Source organism: Macaca nemestrina, chromosome 13, assembly GCF_043159975.1.
Source record: "Macaca nemestrina isolate mMacNem1 chromosome 13, mMacNem.hap1, whole genome shotgun sequence".
NCBI classification, from domain to species: Eukaryota; Metazoa; Chordata; class Mammalia; order Primates; family Cercopithecidae; genus Macaca; species Macaca nemestrina.
In genome coordinates, this window is record NC_092137.1 from 55,638,381 (window position 1) to 55,665,031 (window position 26,651).

Genomic DNA, 26,651 nt, shown 5'->3' on the forward strand with positions numbered 1-26,651 from the left:
AGGCTCCGGTCTGCGCAGCCGCGGGAAGCAGTGCCCAGTTTTTCCGCCCATCGCCACGACAGCGACTGCATGGCGGGCGCAGAGTTGCGGGCGGCGCTGGAGCAGCGGCTCGGTGCCCTGGCCATCCACACCGAAGTCGTGGAGCACCCTGAGGTGAGACCCCTAAAAGTGACCGCCGAGACAGGCCCAGCGGGGTGGGCTGTGCTGCACGTCCGTCGGGCTAAGATCAGGTGTCTCAAGGTCATTGTACCGTGAGAACGTCGCTCCTGGAATATTTCCCCGGTCTCAAAATACGAAGGTAACCCTGCAGGGACAGCAGAGGACTTACGTCTTGGGACCATGAGGTTACTGCAAGGAAATCTTTCCTCTTGGGAGTGATTTGCTTACATTCCGTGTTAAGAACTAGCACAACATACGGAGGACTGTGCATCTTAAATCGGTCTGGGGTGTTGGGTCAGTCTGTCCACTTTTTGTGTAGATAAAATAAGCAAGTGGTTAACACTGTGTTCAGTAGGTACGACGTATCGGGCACCATACATAGAGCAGGACACTGAGGTTCAGAGTGATATTTTTCTACCGTGGTCAGGGTTGATCACAAAGCATGCAGCATGGCAGAAACCACAACCCCTAAAAGTGCTTACCAAAACTGACAGGCCTGTATTTTCATAAATTGTAACATTTGTTGTGTTTTGATAGGAAATCTTCCTTGCATTTATTATTTGTGACGGAATCTCTGTGGCCCAGGCTGGAGTGCAGTGGCACGATCTCGGCTCACTGCAACCTCTGCTTCCTGGGTTCAAGTGTTTCTTCTGCCTTAGCCTCCGAATAGCTGGGACTACAAGAGTGCTGGCTAATTTTTGCATTTTTAGTAGATACCGGGTTTCACCATGTTGGCCTGGCTGGTCTCGAACTCCTGACCTCAGGTGATTCTCCCACCTGGGCTTCCCAAAGAGCTAGGATTACAGACGGCACCTGCCCGGCCACTTGCAGATATTTCACAGAACGAATGTGTAACTTGAGTGGTGCAAGGACATGAAGTTTACCCAAGGCTTAACAGTTAATAATGGCTAAATATGGTGATCTTCAAAGAGTAGAGAAATATAACGTTGGTATTCCTCACCTTCACAAATACAACATCAAAACCGTAATCATTTTCTCTGACTTTCCTCCCTCCCATATAGTCCTATATTCTCCCCCTTCTTTATGTGTGCGTATGCCAGCTTTTCTGATGTTGTTAGTCTGGGTTCTTATTGCCTCCCCACTCACCTTCTTTGTGGTTACATATTTGTAGAATGGAGGTTGTCACATGGTCTGGACATAAGGGAATGCTAAGGAATAGGAGTCTAGAACTGCTGTAAACTTTCCGTACTGAAAGCTTAAATTCAGAAATAACAAAAAGCTGCTGAGGAGGACTTGGCCAGTACACTGGAATAGAAAATTGACCAAAGAAACTGCCTGAGGTCCTGAGATGAGGAAATGAGATGGCATGGGCTTATAAGTAATTATTTGGTAATGGGGTGAAGATGGGTCTTTAACAGTGAAATTCAGGGCGATGAGCACTCCCTAACCTTGCTGTTTTCACCCAGCAAGCAAAATAGGTATAAATGTGTGCATATGTAAACATGCATATTACTTTATTTTAAAACTTATTATGTGATATTTTATAGGTGTTTACAGTTGAAGAAATGATGCCTCATATCCAACATTTGAAAGGAGCACATAGTAAGAACCTATTTCTTAAAGACAAAAAGAAAAAGAATTATTGGCTGGTGACAGTTCTTCATGATAGACAAATTAATTTAAATGAGCTTGCCAAACAGTTAGGTGTTGGGAGTGGAAATCTGCGATTTGCTGATGAAACAGCCATGCTAGAAAAACTAAAAGTTGGTCAAGGCTGTGCCACACCCTTGGCACTTTTCTGTGATGATGGAGATGTGAAGTTTGTTCTGGATTCTGCTATTCTCGAAGGTGGACATGAAAAGGTGTACTTTCATCCAATGACCAATGCTGCAACCATGGGATTGAGCCCTGAAGACTTTCTCACATTTGTGAAGACGACAGGACATGATCCCATAATACTAAATTTTGATAAAAACAACTAAATGGGCCAATGTTTAGAATAAATTTCTTTCTGAAAGCTGTTTTTCTTATTTGTAATTTATAAAAAGCATTGAAAGCCTAAGAATATTTGGTACACTTAGTTTGGTGACTATCTAAACCACTTCAGGAGGAATATAGTATTTCATCTTAAAAGAGCTTTTTTTTTTTTTTTTTTTTTTTTTGAGACGAAGTTTCGCTCTTGTCGCCCAGGCTGGAGTGCAGTGGTGTGGTGTGATCTTGGCTCCCTGCAACCTCTGCCTCCCGGGTTCAAGCGATTCTGCTGCCCCAGCCTCCGAAGTAGCTGGGATTACAGGCGCACACCACCACTCCCAGCTAATTTTGTAATTTTAGTAGAGATGGGGTTTCACCATGTTGGCCAGGCTGGTTTCAAACTCCTAACTTCAGATGATCCACCCGTCTCGGCCTCCCAAAGTGCTGGGATTACAGGCGTGAGCCACTGTGACTGGCCCTATAAAAGAGCTCTTTTTAAAAAGATGTATGGAGGTACTTTTAGTCAGCTCCGAGATACAGTTTTCCATCTCCCATGATAACTACTTATTACAGGAATGCCTCCAACAATTAAAAACACTTCTAAGATTAACTAGCTTACATCTTTAGGGTGCTTATTGTACTTGAAAAAAACAAGTTGTAAAACAGTATGTATAAAAGTATGATAGTGTGCATAATACAGGGAAAAAATCAAAAGGAATATAGGAATTATTGTTGAGGCCAGGTGTGGTGGCTCCCACCTGTAATCTCTGCTTTTGGAGGCTGAGGCAGGAGGATCAGTTGAGGCCAGGAGTTCCAGACCAGGCTGGGCAACAAAGTGAGAGAACCCCCTCTCTACAAAAAATTGAAAAATAAAACAAGTGTGGTGGTTCACACATGTAGTCTTAGCATATTGGGAGGCTGGATCACTTGAGCCCACCAAGTCAAGGCTATAGTGAGCTATGATCACAGCACTGCACTGCAGCCTGGGTGACAGAGTGAGACTGTCTTTAAAAAAAAAAAATTGTTGATAGTGGCTATTTTTGGGAAATGGGGATTAAAGAATAAGAACTCCCTAGCAAGATAATTAAAACAAACATGAAGGCAAAGGTAAACACTTTCCATTATTGGGGTTTGTTTATAAACCAGTGATTTTTTTTTCCAGTGAAAAATAAGCTTTCTATGAAAATATATCTTTACAAAATTTTAATCCAGAAAAACAGCTAGGGGTGGAATATATTATGTCATAATCATTGTACTATTAAAGTTACAGGCCGGGTACAGTGGCTCACACCTGTAATACTAGCACTTTGGGAGGCTGAGCTGGGTGGATCACCTGAGGTCAGGAGTTCGAGACAAGCCTGGCCAACATACTGAAACCCCGTCTCTACTTAAAATACAAAAATTAGCTGGGCATGGTGGTGTGTGCCTGTACTCCCAGCTTACTTGGGAGGCTGAGGCAGGAGAATCGCCTGAACCCAGGAGGCAGAGGGTGCAGTAAGCCAAGAATACGCCACTGCACTCCAGCCTGGGTGACAGAGAGAGACTCTTGTCTCAAAAGAAAAACGAAAAAAAGTTATAGGCTGGCTTGATGGTATTATCTCAACTGATTGTTCAGTCAGTTACAGATGGAACTCCTTGTTCCACTCTTTCCTCCCCTTCTACTACTACACTTGACTAGTCTTAACAAAGTATTACATTTAAAAATGTGGTAATGGAATATACATTGTTATTAAAAAGGATTTGGGGCCAGGCGTGGTGGCTTATGCCTGTAATCCTAGCACTTTGGGAGGCCAAAGGTGGGGTCAGATTGCTTGGGCCCAGGAGACTGGTTTGGGCAACATGGGGAAACCCTGTCTCTACAAAACACATAATAATAACCGCGCCTGTAGTCCCGGCTACTGTAGTCCCGGCTACTTGACAGGCTGAAGTGGGAGGATTACCAGGAAGTCCAGGCTGCAGTGAGCAGTGATCCTGCCACTACACTCCAGCCAGGGTGACTGGGTAAAACCCTGTCCCCCACCCCCAAAACAAGGATGTGTTTAGTCTTTGTTCAGAGGTTGGAAATGTGAACATACAATTAGCCAGGCGTGGTGGCGCATCCCTGTGATCCCAGCTACTTGGGATGCTTAATCTGTACCAAGTTGTGTTACTAAAAGGCAAAATAAAAGGACTTTATTCTAAGGTTCCTCTTATTTTTACATACTCTGTATTCTCTCTCTAACACAAAGTAGCTGTTTTAGGTTGCTCTGCATATGAAATGAAGGTACTAATGAATACACATAAATTAAGTACCTTAGGTGTTTGGTCTAATTGCCCTCCCCACTTTATGGTTAAAACAGGGCCAGAAAAACTGACTTGCCCAAGGATGAGGCCAGTTGCTTTGTCTCCTAAAGTCTAAGTGAAAATGAGAGATTTATTTGTGCAATCTATTAGATCACACTTAAACCTATTTTGGGACTGATAAAACTGACAGACGCTCTTTCTCTCCAAACCCCTAATACTTATCACAAAATGTTATGACAGAATCAATTAAACAAGGTCATCGGTTATGTCTGACAATAGTTCTCTAGGGAAAACGGAAAGAAATAAAATAACACTTGGTGAAATGATACCATTTTTAAATGATTACTAACCCGTTGTTACAAAAATCACCTCTTGGTTTTATTTCTTTTTATATTAGTTTGATACGTGAATGTTAGTCCAACTTAATTTTTGAAGGAGTACCAAAATGAAAAATGTTTTTTAAAAAACAAACAGTGGTATCTCTTGTCATGAGTTGGATGCCTGTGACTGACATCAGGTATTGCCAAGTAATAAACATTTTGCCATTCAATTCTAAATCCCTTATTAGCATTAGTTTTAAAGGAAATGTTACAGCTTTTATATTATTTGATTTGGTATTTAATAACAGTTATAAGTACAATGGTAGACACTGAAAAAGAAAACCCTTAATAGAAAAGAAAAAGACAATTTAAAATCAGATTTTGTTGAAGGGTGTTATAAGTGCAACTTTATCCATATGCATTCCTTTTAAGGCATTTTCATTGTCCAAATATCTCAACATGTACATCAAGGTTTATATTATAAAATGGGCTCCTTTTGTATTCATTCAAGACTTAAAGAAAAAATACATCTCAGGACTAAGTGTAGCTGAAAAGAAAAACACAAAAATTCACCACTCACAAAAAGTAACTTAAAATACAAAAGTCATTTAGCATACATTATTACTCCCCATTGTAATTCCAGATTTGGTACAGTATTTTTTTCATTTCCTGACATAAACCATTAAGACAGCACAGGCTGTAGTACTTCATTGGGAGGTGGCTACAATTCTATAATATGCAGTGATTTTACAATAGGCTTTTAGCATGCCTTGCATGAAAGGTGCTACATACAAACCTATTTTGTGAACTCTTTGGTAACCACCAATTAAAAAATTTGGATGAAAGCATTTCCACATGGACAGATCTGAAGCACATTATTGGAGCTCTGAACCAAAGCTATTACCCTGTATATTGATTCTGCAGTTTCCTTGGGGGTTTAGGTGTTGATTTAGAATAGAGCCAGATAATTTAAAGCATGTCAGGCCCCAGTTAAAACGGCTCCAATTAGTTTCCAGTTGACTTTATTATTGTTTGGCAGAAGTTTAAGGGAGAAGAGTGGCTTCCTACAAAGTTTGCTTCTCAAGGTATACTGAAGAAAGTAAAATATTCATGTGGTTACTCTTATCTAGTCTTTTCTTGAAATGGTATGAAAAAAGTGTGATGAATATAATTGAGATTATTCATATTTTTGTAGTCTCAATGTGTTCCCTTGGTTGTCTCTTTAATTGTCCCTTCTCAGGGTCAGCCTACTCAGATTCAGTACTTTACAGGCTGTTTTTCAGCATTTTCTGCTTGAAGCACTAATGCACTTAACGCAGCATGTTCTCTATTTTAAGATATTAGTGTTCTGGAGAGGTCAAGCTGTGATGTCATTCGCCCTCATTGGGCTACCTCACCACTCATTAAATTTCAGCTTTTCAGTAATTGTTCTGGGATGTGTTCTAGTTGTGCAAATTAGATGCTAGCTAATATAAATCTAAGTTACTCACTTACTGTATTTAGCCATAACATAATTTCTATGTTTACTTTTATCCACCTAAAAATGAATGTACATTTTTTGACATGCAAGTGTCTCTAGACTGCTCTGACACCTATTACCAATGTGCTACTTGAATCCAGGGAGTTATGACAGAGAGAGATGTGTCAAAGTCTACAGAATAGGTTTTAAATATTTCTGTTGTGCATTATTTGTATGTTAGTAAGAATCCTTTGTATTTACATTTACATAGCACCTTTCATCCAAGAGTTTCAAAATGATTTAATGTTAACAGCATTTGGTGGTAAAACCTAAGTTATCGGTGGCACTGAAGTATGTAAGTAAGTTCAAGTTCTCTTAAGTTCCATTTCAATTGAAACATGCTCTCTTTTTTATTGATGGTCTTTTGGAAAGTAGACTGTGAACACAACATTGCTACTGGCCTATGAAAGAAAGAGAGAGAGAGAAAGAGAGACAGAGGGAGAGAGACTTTTCTCATGGTTACTAGGTTAGTGATGAAACCCACAACTCATAAACCACACACTACGGAATATGGAATTATTCCAAAAAGTTCTTTAGAGCTGGTAATGAAAGCCTAAGAAGTACACTGTTAAAATTTTAAAAAGTCAGTATCTTTCTCATTTCAGACCTTGAAGATTACTCTGATATTGATGTTAAATAATGAATTTGCATTAATATCAATGCATTTTTTGATTTCATAAGAAAATAAAACTGTGATATAAAATTGGAACTACTAAAAAAATTGATGTTTCCTGGGTTAACTAATCTATTTTTTTGTGCTTCTTCCAAATGTTTAAAGGTAACAAATGCATACAAATATTTCAAAAGTACCAATAACAATTATCAACTTTAATGTAATATTATAAAGGAGAAAAAAAGTCATTAATAAATGATAGCCTTAATTATAAATGAGTTTCTGGCAAAATGCAGATCATAGTAAGTTATTTACATTCTTTTTGCCGTAAGAAAACTTCTTAAGCAACAGTCAGCTCTCAAGTTAAAAAAATGCACACACATACATAACCCAATACCAAAGAAAAGAAATGAGTTAAAGCACAACAGCTTTATCTTGGGAATGCCATTTGCTGGAAAACCATCTTACTAAAAAAAGTTTCAGAAAAACACTCTTTACCGTGGATTAACGCATGTATGCTTAGTGTTGCTTAATGGGAAATATGTAAAGATTAATATCACTATAAATTTTTTATAACTCCTATTTCGTTATGGATTTTTCAGATTTATCTTATAAACTGAATTTCTTTTGCATCAAAATAATTGGCTTTAAGAAAAAAAAGTACCAACACATGCAGTCTGCTAACCAAATAAGGCTCTGACATGCCAAAACAACTTTCTCTGTATCTTGCTATATAGTACATTCCACAAAATACTACAGCATTTAATTTAGGTTTACACAACTAAATATAAATGGCTAGATTTTGGCTAACACTTAGCAGAAGCATTAAGCAAACATGGATAAATTCATAAAACAAATGATGAAAAAAGCAGATTGTTCTTGGAGTACTTCTTTAAACACTTAACCTTAAAACACTTGGTCCTTAGCGAGAGAACGTCCTTTATTCAGTAGATCTTAACAGTACAAGGTATAGTAAGTCCTAAAACCTTTAAAAAATTTTGGCAGTTGAATCCAGTAGTGCTCCTTGATTCAAGGAATGAAGGTTTGTATTTCTTGCCTGCTCTATTCACGAAGGACTGTTAAAAGTCTCCTTAAAGATTTTAAAAAATGATTCCTATAGTTGCTAGGTGTCTTGTTACTTCAGAAATAAAGGCTTCATACTGAGAAACTGAAGGACACTTTTCTCTCTGTATTTAGTTGGAAGGTAGAAAGAAGAAAGAAAATATAAGAAAAGCTTGAAGAGAGATACAAAATACAGAGCAGCCACTATAAGAACAGCATGCACCAGATATTTCTATAAGAATGAGAATGACAGAAAATCAGAGATAATTTTTGAGTGGCTCATCATAGAATAGGCATTTAGTTTATTCTCATTAATTTTCAAGAAAACTGTGGGGAAGTTGTATTCCTACCACAAAAGGCTTCAAACTAAAAAAGTAATTCCTAGAACACAATTCACTAGTAAAATTAAATTTAAAGTGAGAAAAAGTCTTAAAAAAAAAAAAACAAAACTTGTTCCTTGCGCTGACAAGTAAAAACCTATGGCAGCCAACTAATCTTGCTTCACTAGTAAGTAGAACAGAAAGTCAATGAATTAAGCAAGCAATATTTACATCTGTTAATGCAATGTGCTCGTTTCACACTTAATTTGGTTAGTTTGTATAAATGAGACTAATCTCATTTACATGTTAAGCAGGAAACTCACCACTTGGCCCACATGTCATGTAGTGGGTAATAGAATTAGGAGCTTTGTTGCTCCCTAGACCTGCTTTTTGAATTTCTGCTTTCTTGTACTTTGTCCACATCTGCAGGAGAAAAGCATTTCATATTATTTAGTCAAAGATGAAACAAAATACAATTCAGAAGATAAGAAATGCACTTTCACTGAGTAGGGCAAGGAGAAGGAATCTATAACTGTCTGGGAAAATTATTAATCACATAGGCATCTCAATACTTAAAGATTGATTTTTATATTTTAAAGCTGTAAGTAATATTCCTAGGAAAGCTATAATTTTTTAAAAAACTATAACAATTACATTTTCCCCCCTCTTAGTGCCAGATAGCCTTACTATGTTTATTTACTAAATGGTCACCTATAGTTTTAAACATAATCTTGCATGTAGTAGCAAAACCATCTGGAATGAAATATTTGTATTATTTACTAAGAAAACCAGGGCTTGATGCATATTTTATAGGCAAATAATGTTCCTCCTTACAATGGTTATAGCTAAAATTGCTTTGGTCAAACGGGATGCAGTGCATAAGAATATGTTTAAAATTTCTAGAAAGGTAGGCCAGGAATACTGAAAGCTATCCAGTTTCATCATTAATAAAATTAGGATACTGAATCTTCGAATAGTTTTACAAATAATCCTTTGGAAAACTGGAGGTGTCTTAGAGAAAATAAGTGCAACTGCTCAATTGAGTCAGAGTTGCTTCACTTTCACTTTAAATGAAATTAGTTTTTTAAAATTTGGGGCATCCATGTAAGATTTCACTTACAGAAAGTATTGTTTTTCTTAAATGTTTGGGACACATTGGTTCCATATGATTTCTAAGGTATTTCCACCACTAAAAATTTGATTCCAAATGTTATGATAAAACATTGTGCAGTCGTGGTGGCTCACGCCTGTAATCCCAGGACTTTGGGAAGCTGGTCAGGAATTGGAGATTAGCCTGGCCAACATGGTGAAACTCCATCTCTGCTAAAAATACAAAAATTTGCCGGGCGTCGTGGCATGCTCCTGTAATCCCAGTTGCTCGGGAGGCTGAGGCAGAAGAATCGCCTGAACCCAGGAGGCAGAGGTTTCAGTGAGCTGATATCATGCCACTGTACTCCAGCCTAGGCAACAGAGTGAGATTCCATCTTAAAAAAAAAAAAAAAAAAAGAACTAGTGTTGTTTTGGGGAAATTTTATGACGCCACAGCAGGTGATGATTTCTGAAGTCTAGACTGTATTTTCCAACAGTCCTCAGGACACATGGACATGATACATATTTCTCTTACGTGCACAGTGTATTTTTTTTTTTTTTTTGAAAACATGCTGCATATATACATATAGCTATTTGGGTAGTAAACAGTTCTTTCCTATAGGTCTAATTTTGTAAAATAATCACATAATTTTAATATCATAGCATGTGATTTTTCAATGAATTTTGAATTAATAAATATATTTTAAAGTGTTATGGTCAGAATTATGATATCTAAACAGTTGAAATAGCTGTGAAATAATCTGACTCAGTGTGGAAAAGAAATAACACTAATTATAACATTTGTGTCATATATTGCCCCCATTTAATTTCAGCTATGTTTACCATTAAGTTTTATTACTGGCTTATGAAAAAGCAAAAGGGAAAATATTAGCGCCAAATACATTTGAAATGTTAGACTGACCGGGAGGTAACTGACAATAAAATAGAAGGATGCAAAAAGTGTATTAGGTGGTACTAAAATATGACAATCCTTTGATTGTGTTCATTTGATTACCTGCACCAGAACCATTTTTTTCTTTTTTCTGTAATAGCTATCAGAAAAAAAGTATGATTATAAAGGAGACAAATTTCATTAGGCAAATACTCTCTACATATTTTTTCTTTGGTCCAGTTAATAACAACTTAATACAATAACAACAAGTATAATATAATTTCATCCCCACATGGTCACATTTCAAGGCGTTCCTTCCAGGTGCCAGGCTGAGTCATTATCAGTAATATATAGGCTAAATCCAAATGGCAAAAAACATTCCAGAGAGAACGCTAACATGTATTCCTCTGGAAGTAAACAGATCAGGGTTATGGGTTTTTTTGTTTTTAGCCATTTTGGGAGTTAGAGATTCAAATGTAGCTAATTTGCTTTAAAAGTGCTGTGAACACAAAAATAAAACTTCTTTGCACTGGAGTCAAAGTTAACAAATATTTTCTCTCTCTTTTTTTTTTAAGCTTAAGAGTTTGTATTCATTCTTAGTTCTAAAATTTGTTCTACTAGAAACATACTTGTTTAAGTGGTTACAAGATCTCTAATTTTACATTTTAGTGTGATTATTCATTTTTAAAAATTGTTTTAAGGACATACATGTATAATTTAATAATAGATTAATTATAGAAGTAACAATTTTTACCACTTTGTAAACTTGCTACCCTTTTTGATTAGAAGTAAAAATACAGATTTCCAACACAATCAGTATAATTTGGTTTATTTCTCTTTGACTCTATATAAAAAAAAAGAACTAGAAAAACTATTGTATTAACTGATTTCAAGTATAGAAGCCATCTTGAAAAAAAGACAGTTACTTGAGCTCTTGTATTTATCAGATGATGAAAAGTGCAGAGAAGAAACAATAAATCCAAATGTTCCTAGTCACTGTGTAAATCACATTTAAATTTGATGGGGTTTTCTAAGAATAACACTAAGTTTATAAGTATTAACAATCTTTTAAATCTGAAAAGTGTTTTATAAATATGGGTATTAGTTACTATTTGTTATATAATGTATTGAATTTAACTCTTTCTTTAAAACAGGACAGATGGCCTAATTAAATGACAAAAGAAAACATCTTTTTACATTTTCCCTCCCGATATTGTACATGTACAATATAAAGTACACATTCTGGAAGAAAAAAAGGAGTGAGAGGAAGAGCAAGTGAGGGGTGGGAAGAGGAGAAAGGGAGGGAGAAAATGAACTTTTTTTTTCCAGAAGCAACAAAGCAAATATGACTTGAAAATGTCTTCTTGGTAAGCAGCATGCAACTGTTTTAACATGCTTCTGGATATCAAAGTAACAACCTTATCAGGCAACAAAAAATGTGAAGGAGGAGCATGTATGGTTAAGGTTTTTAAAGGCATGCAGCAAATGGACAAAGCAATTAATATTTCATGCAGACTTTGGTGTAGTTACACATTCACATTAATATACATGCCATCATGTACAGCTGAACACTGTGCAACAATTTTAAATAAAAAATATAAACCTAGCCAAATGATATTTTGTTAACAGCAACTTTTCAAATAATATTAGAGAAGTAGTGTATATCAAATAACATCAATATATTATATTGTGCAATTTTGATCATATACAACCATATTCATACCAAACAGTTTGATTATCCTCAGAAACCAACAATGCAGCTTCTGTGTCATCAGGACAGAGGCATGCAGGAGTGACAAGATTGTTGCTATTTATAGAAAACTGCAGGTTACTGTTACTAGGGTTCTGATGATCAGAAAACTGTTCATTTTCTTTCTGTGCAGGTTTATCCAAAAAGGCAGAAGCCTGGTCAGTTATTCTGGTGACTGGCCTAGGAGGTAACCCACTTATGTTACTAACTAATTCTGTATTGAGGGATAAGAACGGCTGAGATGAATGGGCCACAGTAAATGGCCCTATGCTATCTTTTGCCAACATTCCGAATGCATCACTAGGCATCTTAATAGTGGCAAAAGTTTGGTTTAGAAAATGTGACCTTTCTGTTCTTGAATTTCTAGCCTGCACATATAGAGACTCAGGCATGTCTATAGCTAAATCATTTTGGGCACAAGAACCTATAGTATGTGTTGGGCTGTCAAGTATATCAGAGGACCACTGGTGTAAATGGTACTCACTAGATGCTGCAGTAGTGTTGCTGTCAGCAGCAGCTGGTGATGAATCAACTGATATAGGCAGTCTACTGTCCTTGGTCAAAAAATCATGGATGCTTGTCCTTCGTGTAGTTCCTTCGGCAGTTGAGATCACGCTGCTTGCACGAGGTAAAGTGGCATAAGGGTTACTATCTTTTGATTGTCGTGACAGAGAAGATTCTTTTACTAATTTTATCTTTCCTTGAGTGCCTGGTGTAGGTTTTCCTGCAGAACTAATGAAGTAGGTATCTTCAGTTTTTCGAGGACCAGGTCTCAAAAACTCAGGCTTAGTTGTCCATCTATCATAGAAGTCCCCTGGGGTTTTTCCACTTACTGACCTGGCCAGACCACAGCTAACTGGTTTGTCTTTTCCCAAAAAGTCAGAAGAGACAGACAGACTTTTCATTACTTCATCTAAAAGATTTTCTTGACTTGAGGACTTTATCTGTTTTAAAAAAAATTCAAAGCAGATTAGTGAATATAGTACCATGTTTTTACTTTCCTGATTTAGCAGACTGTACAATATATAATTGTGGGTATCTCTTAATACTCCTTAACTTAAAAAAAAAAAAAAGGCTCTGAAGTTCAATTATAGAAATTTAACTTGTGGTATTCATCTAAATTAAGGTCATCATAGATAAAACTAACCTGTATTGAGGTAAGCTTATTGCTTTCTTCCAAAAACTGTTGTAGAGTAACAACTTCACTTCCAGGGGAACCAGTTTTTATTTTGTGATGTCGACTCTCCAGTGTTTCAGATATTTTGTGTTGGAGCACTGGACTTGATCTGGTCTGTCTTTTCAAGTACTGGATTGGACTGCTACCACTGCTGGACCAAGCCTCATGGTCATGAAGCAGGCTAAATTCTCCACTGCTGTGGCTTTGTGGCCTGCTTTGGTTATTAACTGCACCTGCTTTTGGAGTAAATGGGGTGTTGAGATTTCAATAATAGAAATGAGATTAATACTTTATGAGTAATAACATTTGTTGACTATGTCCTAATTATATGAACAGCCAAATTTACTTTCAAGCTTTATTTAGAAATGCTTAGTAAACAATGTCAATCTTTTATCAGTGTAACAATTGTCTGCCATAGCCTGCTTCCTTATTTTGTCAAACTGGCAACTATTGTAAACTCCACAAGGGCAAAGATATGCTTTTACTACCACACACAGAGCCTAAACAGAGCCTCATACAAAGCATTCAATACATTTGATGAGTAAATGAATGAATAAATAAGTAAGTGAATAATACATTTTTTTAAAAAAGTTAGGTTCAAATAGTTATAAAATGCCTCACAGGCCAGGCGCAGTAGCTCATGCCTGTAATCCCAGCACTTTGGGAGGCTGAAGCAGGCAGATCACGAGGTCAGGAGTTGGAGACCAGCCTGGCCAATATGGTGAAACCCCGCCTCTACTAAAAATACAAAAAATTAGCCAGGTGTGGTGGTACACGCCTGTAGTCCCAGCTACTCAGGAGGCTGAGGCAGGAGAATCGCTTGATCCTGGAAGGCAGAGGTTGCAGTGAACAGAGATCGCACCACTGCACTCTGGCCTGAGACTGTCTCAAAAATAAAGAAATAAATAAAAGTAAATAAAATAAAATGCCTCACAATTTAGGATAAGAACATGATTAGATGAAATATATATATATATATATATATACACACACACACACGCACACACACACTTTTTTTTTTTTTTTTTGAGATGGGATCTCACTCTGTTGCCCATGCTGGAATGCAGTGGCACAATCACAGGTCACTACAACCTTCGCCTCCTGGGTTCAAGTGATTTTCTTGCCTCTGCCTCCCAAGTGGCTGGGATTACAGGCATGCGCCACCATGCCAGGCTAATTTTTGTATTTTAGTAGAGACGGGGTTTCACCATGTTGGTCAGGTTGGTCTCTAACTCCTGACCTCAAGTGATCTGCCCACCTCGGCCTCCCAAAGTGCTGGGCTTACAGGCATGAGCCACCATACCTGGCTCATTAGGTGAATTTTATATTATTTCAGTATGTTAAGACCAAAAACTGTTCTAAATGCAGAAAATTCTAATTTAATTATTTGCTTATCTAAGAAGTCCTCATTACTACTTGAAAGCTTCTCTGTTCATCCTACATGAATAACTTTAAACATTTAAAAAAATTTAAATAGCATACATATAAGAAAAGTTAAAGACATGAAGCAATTACTTACAACATTTCAGTAAAAGTATAAAATCAAATATGTAGTGCTTTATTCTTTTTTAAAAGTCTTGATCATCTTGCTGTCCACTGTTGATATGGTACCTATATAACCTTAAAAGACTCAGTTGACATTAGCAACTATATAAAATGCAAATTAGCTAGTTCTAGAATAAAACTCCCTCAAATCTTGGTGTTCCTTAAGAGTACTGATTTGATCACTAACAAACTGTACATCAAAACAGAAAATGCAACTTTCCATGGTTTCCCAGTCACAGAGAGTAAAGTGGGCCACGAAAGAATTTGGCTCAAGTTATGCAATATTTTACAAAAGTAAGAGTTTCTTAAATTTTCAAATCAGAAAAAAAATCGTATTTTCAGACATTTTTCTACTGGATGTAAAAACATTTTTAATTAAATAATTTATTTCTTTTAAGGCTAGTCAAATGAAGTAGTGGGAGTGGGGAAGGAACAAATAAATCTGAAAAACATGATAAAAATTTTTTAAACATCCCACCTCAAAATTAGGTATTTCAGATCACTGTACTAATGTCATAGCATTAACTGATAAAATAAAATTACAACTGAGACAAAATAATTTTATAATACAAAAAGGAACAAAACAAATGCATTCTTTGTAACCTGACAATTCTGGAGTACAGAGAATAACTATGTTATGTTGGTTAAATAATTCAGAGGCTGGATGAGGTGACTCACTTGAGCTCAGGAGTTCGAGACAAGCCTGGGCAACATGTTAGAAACCCTGTCTCTAACAAAAATACAAAAAAACTAGCTGGGCATGGTAGCATGGGTCTCTGCAGTCCCAGTTACTCGGGAGGCTGAGGTGGTAGGATCGCTTGAGTCTGGGAGGTGGAAGTTGCAATGATTTGAGATAGTACCACTGCACTCTAAGCCTGGGTGACACGGTGAGAACCCATCCCAAAAAAAAAAAAAAAAAAGAAAAGAAAACCTTCCAGGCCAGGCGTGGTGGCTCACACCTGTAATCTCAGCGCTTTGGGAGGCCGAGGCAGGTGGATCACCTGAGGTCAGGAGTTCAAGACCAGCCTTGTCAGCATGGTGAAACCCTGTCTCCACTAAAAATACAAAAAATTAGCTGGGTGTGGTGGTGGTTGGCACCTGTAGTTCCAGCGACTTGGGAGGCTGAGACAGGAGAATGGCTTGAACCTGGGAGGTGGAGGTTACAGTGAGCTGAGATCACACCACTGCACTCCAGCCTAGGCGACACAGTAAGACTCCATCTCAAAACAAACAAACAACTTCCAGAATCTTAGTAGACAGAATATCTTTGAGGAAAAAGTTATCAGTCAAGGTTTCCAGACATTTACTTAAATACCTCACCTTGGAATGCATATGTAAACATTAAGAAAACAAATCTTTTTTTTTTTTTTTTTTTTTTTGAGACTGAGTCTGGCTCTGTCGCCCAGGCTGGAGTGCAGTGGCCGGATCTCAGCTCACTGCAAGCTCCGCCTCCCGGGTTTACGCCATTCTCCTGCCTCAGCCTCCCGAGTAGCTGGGACTACAGGCGCCGCCACCTCGCCCGGCTAGTTTTTTGTATTTTTTAGTAGAGACGGGGTTTCACCATGTTCACCAGGATGGTCTCGATCTCCTGACCTCGTGATCCACCCGTCTCGGCCTCCCAAAGTGCTGGGATTACAGGCTTGAGCCACCGCGCCTGGCCAAGAAAACAAATCTTGAAATAATTCCTTACATGAGCCAAATGCATTCATATAGTTCTTGTTTTATATACACACACACACACACACACACACACACACACACACACACACACACACACACAAATAGTTGTTTCTCAAATTAAACACAAAATCCGTCCCTTATTTTGTGGATAAATTAAGTCAAACATATTTCTAAAATATGAGTAATGTGAGTTCAATGTCCATGCATCATAAGAAAATGAAGGACAATCATTTTCACGTCAAAGAAAAAATGTCAGTAAAATAAGGACCTATAGATAATTTTGAAGTATAAATATTACCATAAGACTTTTATCTGTGAAGATGAAAAACTGAAACTAAATAACTGCTCCTGTTTTTACATTTGTATACATTGAAATACATTTGTATTACAATGTGAAAAGTATAAAATGTTCCAAACAACTATGTTCCAAACATAGATGATTTGGATTTCATGCTTTACCCCAGAAACTTCATCCCATCTCCCACCTTTAAATACTGGAAATGGATGGAGTGCATTAATAAATTTACCTACAGCATACCTTTGACTTCATGTAGTGAAGCATTATTATTGCTATTGCTAGTGGATGTTCTGCCACTATCAAGGCTGGCTGGTCTTGAAGCTAAATGAAAAAACCAGGAGACGGTGTGATAAAACTTCTAGCTGATGATGCTGATGAGCTTTTACATTCTGATTACAGAATGCTTTGAGGAAGCAATCATGCATACTTTCACAAGATGAGCATGCCCACAGATTAGAAAGCAAATTTCCAGATAGTTCATTGAGACATGTTAGAACAGGACACTTCTGAAACAACAGTTGAGATTCAAAGAGGAGGATAAAGTGCATATTTAGATTTGAAAATGAGTTCTAAATGGATATGCCAGGAGTGTTTTAGTTGAATAGAATGACACATCCCCCCAGATCCCCCAAAATGCTACTGATTGGGTCACTTACAAAAGATCAGACAAGGAACTCTGCACATTGCAGAGATGTCAAGAAGAGGAGGAATACAAGCATCTATACAGTTAATGTCCTGTATTCCTGTCTGTAACAAGGGAAACAACTGTATAGTTAACACTGCCCTATGCTAACTCTTAAAACCCTGCTTACATTAAAATTCCTTTAACATGTTATCCACTTATTGCTAATAGTTTGTAATCCCAGCTACTTGGGAGGCTGGGATTTTCCAGACAGAAATGGAAAAATCTGAAATACTCAACATTGCCCAAAAATTGGTTTCTTTTTGAGTCAGAGTCTCACTCTGTCACCCAGGCTGGAGTGCAATGGCACAATCTTGGCTCACTGCAACCTCTGCCTCCTGGGTTCAAGCAATTCTCCTGCCTCAGCCTCCCAAGTAGCTGGGATTACAGGTGCCTGCCACCACACCTTACTAATTTTTATATTTGTAGTAGAGATGGGGTTTCTCCATGTTAGCCAGGCTGGTCTTGAACTCCTGACCTCAGGTGATCTGCATGCCTCTGCCTCCCAAAGTGCTGGGATTACAGGCGTGAGCCACTGTCCCTGGCCCAAAAATTGGTTTCTTAAAGTTCATCCTTTAAAACAAATATTTTTAATATTTTAAACTAGTATTTTAAATTGGCATTTTAAACCAATGGCAAAATACAACTCTTATAACTTTAACCTTATACAAAAATGGTAACAAAATTACCTTTGAAGACTGTGCAGGCATACTTTATAAATGACCTTGACTAAAATAGAGAATATTTAGATGAAGCAATTATCTTAAAAGAGGCAGAAGGGAGTATTAGGTTTGAAGAAATGGTAGAGGTAACTAAGAGATGCAGGATAGAGAAAACATGCTTGCTGGCAATGCCACATTCACCTATTAAGTGCAAGAGTCCTAGCATTCCCATTCTGTATTTAATGTGTACTCTCTAAATAAAGTTCATTATCTTACCATGAACTCTTGATCCCGTACTAGAATCATCACTAACACCTTGTGGACTTATGTCTTCAAAGGACGTAGTATCTATATAAAATAGCAAAATGGATATAAAGATATTTTTGCAATAAAAAACCATTATAAAATTTTATTTACACAGAATATGGAAATTGTTTTTCAATCATGTATAATACAGCTTGACTTAACGTATTTCATAGACTCAACCAGAAACTGGAACTAGGAATAAGAAAAATGGCAACTCTAATGAGAGTTGACTTGCTCAGGGAAAACACCAAAAGCAATGAAACAATCTCCCCTCTGACCCTGCAAAGCAAAACAAGAGCCTGGGTGGTTCTAGGTAGTTCTGTTGGAAGTTGTAGTGCTTTTAGTTTTTAGAAAACTAGCATTGCCTTCTTTTATTACTCTTTACCTGGTTTACTTCTCCTTTTCTTGTGAATTCATTAGCTGTTTATTATGAAAGGAGGCCTGGAAAAGATTTTAGTTATTTGTATAATGTTTAAAATTTTTTAAATGATTTGAAAGTTCCTCCAAATCCAATACAAATCATGTTTTGATAATTATTTCAGGTTGTTGCTTTTTTAAAAGTACACAGGGAAAAGTCAAATTAAAATTCTTGTTGCCAACAGTGACACCACAGTGCAAATAGCAGACGGCCTATACCTTTATTATTAACCAACTGCTTGGATCTGAAGCCTGCAGAAGAGTTGACAGTTGAAAAGTTGATGGCTGTAGTAGAGAAGGCCATAGCTCCCAATTCTTTTCTCCTTTTACCCGTTGAAATATCATCAGGAACCTCCAAATTCTCAGTACTACCTGTCCACTGTCCTGCTAGGACCATGGACTGCACCAGGTCATTCATGGCTGGGATGCAAATGAAAGCAAATGAATCAGCATGGTTAATGTATTTGTTTGTATTTCTATTTTGTAGTATAAATACTGTGGTTTTTGTCTATGAATTAATGCAAATGGACATAAAAAATTATAACCAAATGTTCATTTAAATTATGACATGCATTCAGCTGAATGAAATGAGTAGGCCAAAGGCTGATAAATTTCAATAAATACTTTTATCCCACCTCCACCCCCTTTAAAAGACAGAGGAAAGGAATTTTACTAAGTACGACTGCCATGCTATTGCGCAGCAATGTGCTAAAACTTTAATTAGCAGCCTTCACAATGTGGTTTTGTGGTGACAAAAATGGAATAGATAAAGGTAAGATGAAGAGCAGTTCTTATATAGCATCATTATTGAAAATGAAAGTCCTTGGTCAGAGCAGGTTACTGAAGAAATTACTCATTTTATGACTCAATAAGTATACCATTCAATAAAAACCTGAAAGAGATGATATCCAAAGTGACAGACACTTAATGTGATTATGTAATTACCCATGCCACATAAAAAAAGAAAATCCAGAATATTATTATTTAAAGAATGACAAGCATTTTCAAGGGTTTTTGGCCATTTTATTTATTTAATCTGGTTCATTAAAGGAAATTAATTTCTAATACTAAAAGTTTTGTTATATTCTCCTTAAGTAAACTTCTTTGGGAAAAAAATCTCTATGGCATAAAGAGGGTTTTTTTCTGCCAATTTTTAGAAAGCACTGGAAATTTACGAGTAAGTTACATGTATGACTAGAAATATGCATGTATATGTATAAGTGGACATATACATAATACAAATTCAGTGCCACTTGAAAAAAAAATTCTTCCAGCTCCTTATATTAGAGGAAGACTGACCTCTGCAAAATAAGGAAATTGGCACAGTCCAGAGAAAGGTTAGTGAAAAATTAGTAATGAAAGCCAGTGTAGTCAGTTGAAAGAAGCTGAACTGTCATAAAGTCTTACACATGGAACGACGGTAGCAGGCCTTCATTTTGTCTTTATCCTTCGGTCTGTTCCTCAAAAAGGGCAGTCTTTTCAGTGCAACCACTTTAATGTCAGAGCATGAGGAAAAACAGAAACAGGGAAATGAAAGAAAAAAGGGAGAAGAACAGATGGGAGTTAAATGTTGAAATTAAGGACAGAAATGAATGTTTGAGTTTTAGCTATGTATGCTATATTAAGGCTATTATTCTCATGCTGCTGAGTGATAATGAAATATGAAATATGTACTCTGATATTTTAAAATACTTGGAAAAGCACTGAAGACAATGATGAGGAACATATACTTTTTTTTTTTTTTTTTTTTTTTTTTTTTGAGACGGAGTTTCACTCTTGTTGCCCAGGCTGGAGTGCAATGGCGCGATCTTGGCTCACCACAACCTCCGCCTGCGATTCTCCTGCCTCAGCCTCCCTAGTAGCTGGAATTACAGGCATGCGCCACCATGCCCGGCTAATTTTGTATTTTTAGTAGAGACGGGGTTTCTCCATGTTGGTCAGGCTGGTCTCGAACTCCCGACCTCAGGTGATCCACCCACCTCTGCCTCCCAAAGTGCTGGGATTACAGGCGTGAGCCACCACGCCCAGCCTGAGGAACATATACTTTTAAAGTTTGGATTGGTTACAGTCCTATAAAAACAGGAACTGACTAGAATTATTTATGCAGGGATCAATTTTCCTAGTTAAGTTGTAAAGGTAAACCTTTAAAATGAAGGCTATTGGTGGTTCACAGAGTCTACATGATGAAAATGTACAAGGCTTTTGAAGTCTCTATTTTAGCTACTTTAACTTTTTAAACATTAAAATATTTATTTTGGAAAACAAAAATAACTTAGGAAAATGCACCTTCTACTACAGTATTTTATTATTATAAAGCAACAAAAATTAGGGTGCCCAGGAGATATTTAAAACAATCTTAAAAAACTTTAAGATTTCGAGGCATGGCGACTTCTGCCTGTAATCCCAGCATTTTGGGAGGCCAAGGCAGGAGGATCGCTCGAGCCTAGGAGTTCAAGACCAGCCTGGGCAACAGAGCGAGAACCCATCTCTACAAAAAATTAGCCATGTGGTGGTGAGCACCAGCTATTCTGGAGGGTGAGGCAGGAGGATCGCTTGAGCCCAGGAGTTCAGCCTGGGTGACAGAAGGAGACCCTCTCTCAAAACAAAACAAAACAAAAACACTCGAAAAAACCTTTCATTAGTTTATTACACCTTAATAAAGAAAATAAATTCCTTCTTGGTTTAAACTGGATTCTGATGCATTATTTAGCAGCACCACTGAAATAAACATTCTTTTGACCAAAGTATTTCTAAAGATTAAATAAACAATCACAGTAAGTTCATTTTACAAAACATTGGTTGAGGGAAAGGGGAAAAAAAGAGTATTTAGATAGTAGAAATAAGCATTAGCAATAAGCTCCAATAAACCTAAAAAATAAGGAGGTACCCCAAAGCAAGAAAAAACGAGAGAAAAGTATAACATTTTTTAGATATTTTGAAGAGCTTTTGAAGGAATTTGATTTTGTGAATAAAAGGATTATCACTAAAATATAGGAGTCATTAGGACAAAAATAAAAACGTTCACTAGAGTCACTAACCATTCTTAAGCCACATTTTAGTAATATTTAACTATAAAAAATTATTGTATCTTTTTAGAAATGTAATTTAGGAATTAGGAAAAACAATTTGCATAAAGACCTAAAAACATATTATACACTGTTAACTATAAAAAATTATTGTATCTTTTTAGAAATGTAATTTAGGAATTAGGAAAAACAATTTGCATAAAGACCTAAAAACATATTATACACTGTCTATTTAATAACTACATTCTTTCTCAGTGTTTGCTGTCATCGTGTAAATAATCAAAGTTCTTTTGACAAACTGACAAGTATCATTCATTAAAGAGAGTGCAATGGACATATAGCTCTTTAACCTGTTTGATTACTATTAGGAGCAGTCATGATTCACTTAAGCTTTTAGTTTGACCTATTTCTTTTCAAGCTTAGTAAACACAGCTGTTTTCAATGATTAAAAAGAAATGAACTGAAAGCAATATAAAAATGGACACTTAGATAAAACAAAGCTGAGTGGTTGCAGCATGCATATGTTGTCTTGTTTACTTTTAAATTATTTCTTTTTCTGTTTTTAATTTTTTTTCTAAGGACTGCTTTACTGACAGATACTCTTCCAAAACGAACAGTATAAAAGGAGTTTTATATTTGTCAGGAAGAAATGATTCTTCTTATAGTAATGAGTTTGTACATATACAATGTTCATTTCCCAAAGCATACTGAAATTAAGGGAACATTAGTATTTGTTGGGTTTTGGGTTTATTTTAAAAATTCTAAAACTGAACAATTGTAGGAAAGGAGAATATCACTTCCTTCTGATTCTTATTCTGGATGTTTCAGCAGAGAATATGAAATGATGACAGATTTATACTTAAAACAGACAAGATGACTTCAAAAAAGACTTTTGTGCCTTTCTTGTGTATGCTTATATCTGAACTGACATTTCTTTCCTTTAAAGCCAGGCACAGTGGTTCATGCCTGTAATCCCAGCACTTTGGGAGACCAAGGCTGGAGGTTCGCTTGAAGCCAGGAGTTTGAGACCAGTCTGGGCATAATAAGTGAGACCCTGTCTCTAAAAAACAATTAAATAAAACAACAATTGCCAGTGCAGTGCTGTTTTCCTGTAGTCCCAGCTATTTGGGAAGATGATGCTGAAGCAAGAGGATCCCTTGAATCCAAAAGTTCAAGACTGCGGTGAGCTATCATTACACCACTGCACTCCACCTTGCGCAACAGAGTAAGACCCCACCTCTTAAAAAAAAATCTTCCTTAAAAAAAAAATAAGTATACCTATTACCATTTCTTTTTTTTTGAGATGGAGTCTCGCTCCTGTCGTGCAGGCTGGAGTGCAGTGGCACAGGGTTGGGGGTGCAGTGGCACAATCTTGGCTCACTGCAACCTCCACCTCCTGGGTTCAAGCGATTCTTTTGCCTCAGCCTCCTGAGTAGCTGGGACTACAGGAGCACACCACAATGCCTAGCTAATTTTTGTATTTTTAGTAGAGGTGGGGTTTTACCATGTTGGCCAGGATGGTCTCGATCTCTTGACCTCGTAATCTGCCCGCCTCAACCTCCCAAAGTGCTGGAATTACAGGCATGAGCCATCACGCCCGGCCCCATTTCTTATTAAGTAAGATGTCAGATATTTTATATCCAAAAATAACAGATAAAATTAACTTATCTGCCACCTTTTAAAGAAAACTTGATCTCTCTAAAACAGTGATTACTTGGAGGATTTATGTAGATTTACTTGGTGGACAAAACCAGACAGCAAAAGACCCAGGGTAACCATAATTTTATGTGGGGATATAGAATTATAAAACTGCTTTCTTGAGACATATATGTGTGTATATATATACACACATACACATATGTATATATACATACACATATATGTACATATATATGTGTGTGTTTATATATACACACACATACACACAAATGTACATGTGTATGACTTTTTCTGTTGCTTACCTATGGATTCTACTTTTTAGACTGCTATACTTGCATTCTGAAATACATCCCATAATTTTATTTTATTTTTTTGAGAGGAAGTCTCGCTCTGTCACTCAGGCTGGAGTGCGGTGGTGCAATATTGGCTTACTGCAATCTTCACCTCCCAGGTTCAAGCGATTCTCCTGCTTCAGCCTCCTGAGTAGCTGGTGCACGCCACCATGCCAGACTAATTTTGGATTTTTAGAAGAGATGAGGTTGTCACCATGTTCGCCAGACTGGTCCTCAACTCCTGACCTCAAGTGATCTACCTGCCTCAGCCTCCCAAAGTGCTGGGATTACAGGTGTGAGTCATTGCGCCCGTCCTATAGCCCATAATTAATGCCTAATATCCTATACCCTAAAATACTATGTTTTCAGAGATAATTCACCTGAGGCCAAAACACTGTGAATAGTTTTTTCAGTGTTTTGAGAACTGCCCATTTGGAGAGTCTACCTCTGGGAGAAGCAGCAGTTGCATTTACCTGCTATTTCAAAAGAATGGAGTGTGAGTGTGTGAGAGTGTGTGTGTGTGTGTGTTCAATTAGTGACACTGGCGATAGTGTGAGAGGATTAAAAGTATCCTGTTCACATATTTTGTAAGAACTTTGATAGTAGTCAACTTCTTAAGACATCTTTAAAAAAATTTTCTCATTTTCTTGGAATATACTTCCAAAGTTTTTACTTTGCTTTTACTGTTTAAGCATACTAGTAATGAAATTAAAAGGTTATAATTGTATAGCGCATATTATAATGTGGTACTTCTACATTTGTTTTTTTTTGTTTGTTTGTTTGTTTTTCGTTTTTTTTTTTTTGAGACGGAGTCTCGCTCTGTCGCCCAGGCTGGAGTGCAGTGGCCAGATCTCAGCTCATCGCAAGCTCCGCCTCCCGGGTTCACGCCATTCTCCTGCCTCAGCCTCCCGAGTAGCTGGGACTACAGGCGCCCGCCACCTCGCCCGGCTAGTTTTTTGTATTTTTTAGTGGAGACGGGGTTTCACCATGTTAGCCCATGTTGGGATGGTCTCGATCTCCTGACCTCGTGATCCGCCCGTCTCGGCCTCCCAAAGTGCTGGGATTACAGGCTTGAGCCACCGCGCCTGGCCTACATTTGTAATAAAAAATTACATCACAAGTTTATATACAAATGTTTATCTCTTCAACTATTTTTTTTTTTTTTTGAGACAGTTTCACTCTTGTTGCCCAGGCTGGAATGCAATGGCACAATCTCAGCCTCAGTCTCCGCCTCCCGGGTTCAAACGATTCTCCTAACTCAGCCTCCCGAGTAGCTGGGATTACAGGCATGCGCCACCACGCCCGACTAATTTTGCATTTTTAGTAGAGACAGGTTTCTCCATGTTGGTCAGGCTGGTCTCCAACTCTGACCTCAGGTGATCCGCCCACCTCGGCCAACCAAAGTGCTGGGATTAACAGGTATGAGCCACTGGGCCCGGCCTAATTTTTTTAAATAATAGAGACAGTGTCTCACTATGTTGCCCAGGCTGGTCTTGAACTCCTGGCCTCATGTGATCCTCCTGCGTTGGCCTCCCAAAGTGCTGGGATTACGTGCGTGAGCCACTGTGACTGGCCCCCACGTCTCTATTTTATTTTTATTTTGAGATGGAGTCTTGCTCTGTCACCCAGGCTGGAGTGCAGTGTGCAATCTTGACCCACTGCAACCTTCACCTCCCAGGTTCAAGTGATTCTCCTGCTTCAACCTCCTGAGTAGCTGGGATTATAGGTGCAGAACACCACACCAGGCTAATTTTGTACTTTCTTTCCTTTTTTAATTTTGTTTTTGAGACGGAGTTTCGCTCTTGTTGCCCAGGCTGGAGTGCAATGGTGCAATCTCGGCCTCAGCCTCCCAAGTAGCTGGGATTACAGGCATAAGCCACCACGCCTGGCTAATTTTGTATTTTTAGTAGAGATGGGGTTTCTCCATGTTGGTTAGGCTGGTCTCGAACTCCCGACCTCAGGTGATCCACCCACCTTAGCCCCCCAAAGTGCTGGGATTACAGGTGTGAGCCACCGTGCCCGCCAGCACCTCTCTATTTTAGTAGATCCCTTACCAAGCAATCCTTCAATAATTTTCTTAACCTGTAATTTCTAAATCATTGAGTAACACCCCTTCAAATTCATACCTATTTTTCTTTGCTTCCCCAAATGTAACTGTGTTCCAATGTGACACCATCAAAGTATATGAGCAGAAATTTCATTATAAAATGCCTTATTATTCTGATTAAGTTATACATAATCATGAAAATGACATCTCATATTTCTCACTTGCTCCTTGCAACTGTTCTGTGAAGTATGAAGCAAAGGTAAAAGGCTTGCCCATATTAACAGAAATAGCAAGTGGCAGAGGTATTCCAGCTCTTATTTCAACTTTCTTTCTGCAATATTTTACCCCTCTGGCCAAATAATAGTATATCTGTGTATGATTTACCTCAGAAAATTGTATGGCTGTATAATAATGCAGTACACAATTAATTTTATAATATGAAATTAAAAATAAATGCCACTCATCCGACTATTCCCCCAAAGGACTATTGAAGTTTTAAAAAACTAAATCTAAAGATTAAAAAATCTTTAGAAAGGATTCTAAATCAATACCATGTTTAAAGAGTTTAAGCACTCACTGCTGCTTTTCTTGGTCCCCAAGGTCTGGCCATCTTCTAAAGAGTTTGAACCTACTGAAGAACTATCTTGACTGTCTTGATGAGGGAGCTGAAGAAATCCTTCACTGGAGTCTGAGCGGGTAGGTGTTAATGTTAGAGATTTCTGGCGTTCCCGATTAATATCTTTCTTAGACTTTATCAATTTTCTCATTTTTAGAGTAATCCAGTTGCCTCTCCTAACAGAATTTTAAAAATTGTTATCAGTTTAAAATTCAACATACAAATCCTTCACAAAATTAGAAGTCATCACAATATTAGAAATAAC

The 26,651-nt window shown here is 37.5% G+C and overlaps 2 protein-coding genes across 12 annotated transcripts in view; one reads left to right on the plus strand and one right to left on the minus strand.

Moving 5' to 3' along the window:
• The first annotated feature begins 4 nt into the window (after positions 1–4).
• LOC105465056 (putative prolyl-tRNA synthetase associated domain-containing protein 1) lies at positions 5–26,466 on the plus strand. Of its 2 annotated transcripts, none has more exons than XM_011713279.3 (2): positions 5–153; positions 1,668–2,137. In XM_011713279.3, exons 1-2 carry the CDS (start codon positions 70–72, stop codon positions 2,100–2,102), a joined length of 519 nt encoding a protein of 172 aa, XP_011711581.3. In that variant the 5' UTR covers positions 5–69; the 3' UTR covers positions 2,103–2,137. The 2 variants fall into 2 exon arrangements, 1 of the variants encoding a protein (XP_011711581.3); XR_011611734.1 differs by lacking the exon at positions 1,668–2,137 and adding an exon at positions 26,371–26,466 and having other exon boundaries at positions 6–153.
• Positions 4,728–26,651, minus strand: part of LOC105465055 (coiled-coil domain containing 88A) — a 129,635-nt gene continuing 107,711 nt past the window's right edge. For 2 of the 10 annotated variants that reach the window (XM_071076712.1, XM_071076711.1), the window contains exons 25-34: positions 26,348–26,562; positions 20,114–20,197; positions 18,926–19,126; positions 18,260–18,331; positions 16,880–16,960; positions 13,087–13,352; positions 12,777–12,883; positions 12,424–12,554; positions 8,532–8,631; positions 4,728–8,013 (exon numbers count right to left, since the gene is read on the minus strand). In XM_071076712.1, coding sequence (XP_070932813.1) covers positions 8,567–8,631; positions 12,424–12,554; positions 12,777–12,883; positions 13,087–13,352; positions 16,880–16,960; positions 18,260–18,331; positions 18,926–19,126; positions 20,114–20,197; positions 26,348–26,562 — 1,222 coding nt within the window. In that variant the 3' untranslated portion in view covers positions 4,728–8,013; positions 8,532–8,566. The other 8 variants (XM_071076706.1, XM_071076704.1, XM_071076709.1 and 5 more) reach the window with 6 other exon arrangements.

Excerpts from the sequence above, each read along its gene's own strand:
- LOC105465056 (XM_011713279.3), top strand. The coding sequence starts at position 70 with ATGGCGGGCGCAGAGTTGCGGGCGGCGCTGGAGCAGCGGCTCGGTGCC. Across the intron at positions 154-1,667 it reads AAGTCGTGGAGCACCCTGAG|GTGTTTACAGTTGAAGAAAT; the intron begins GTGAGACCCCTA and ends GATATTTTATAG.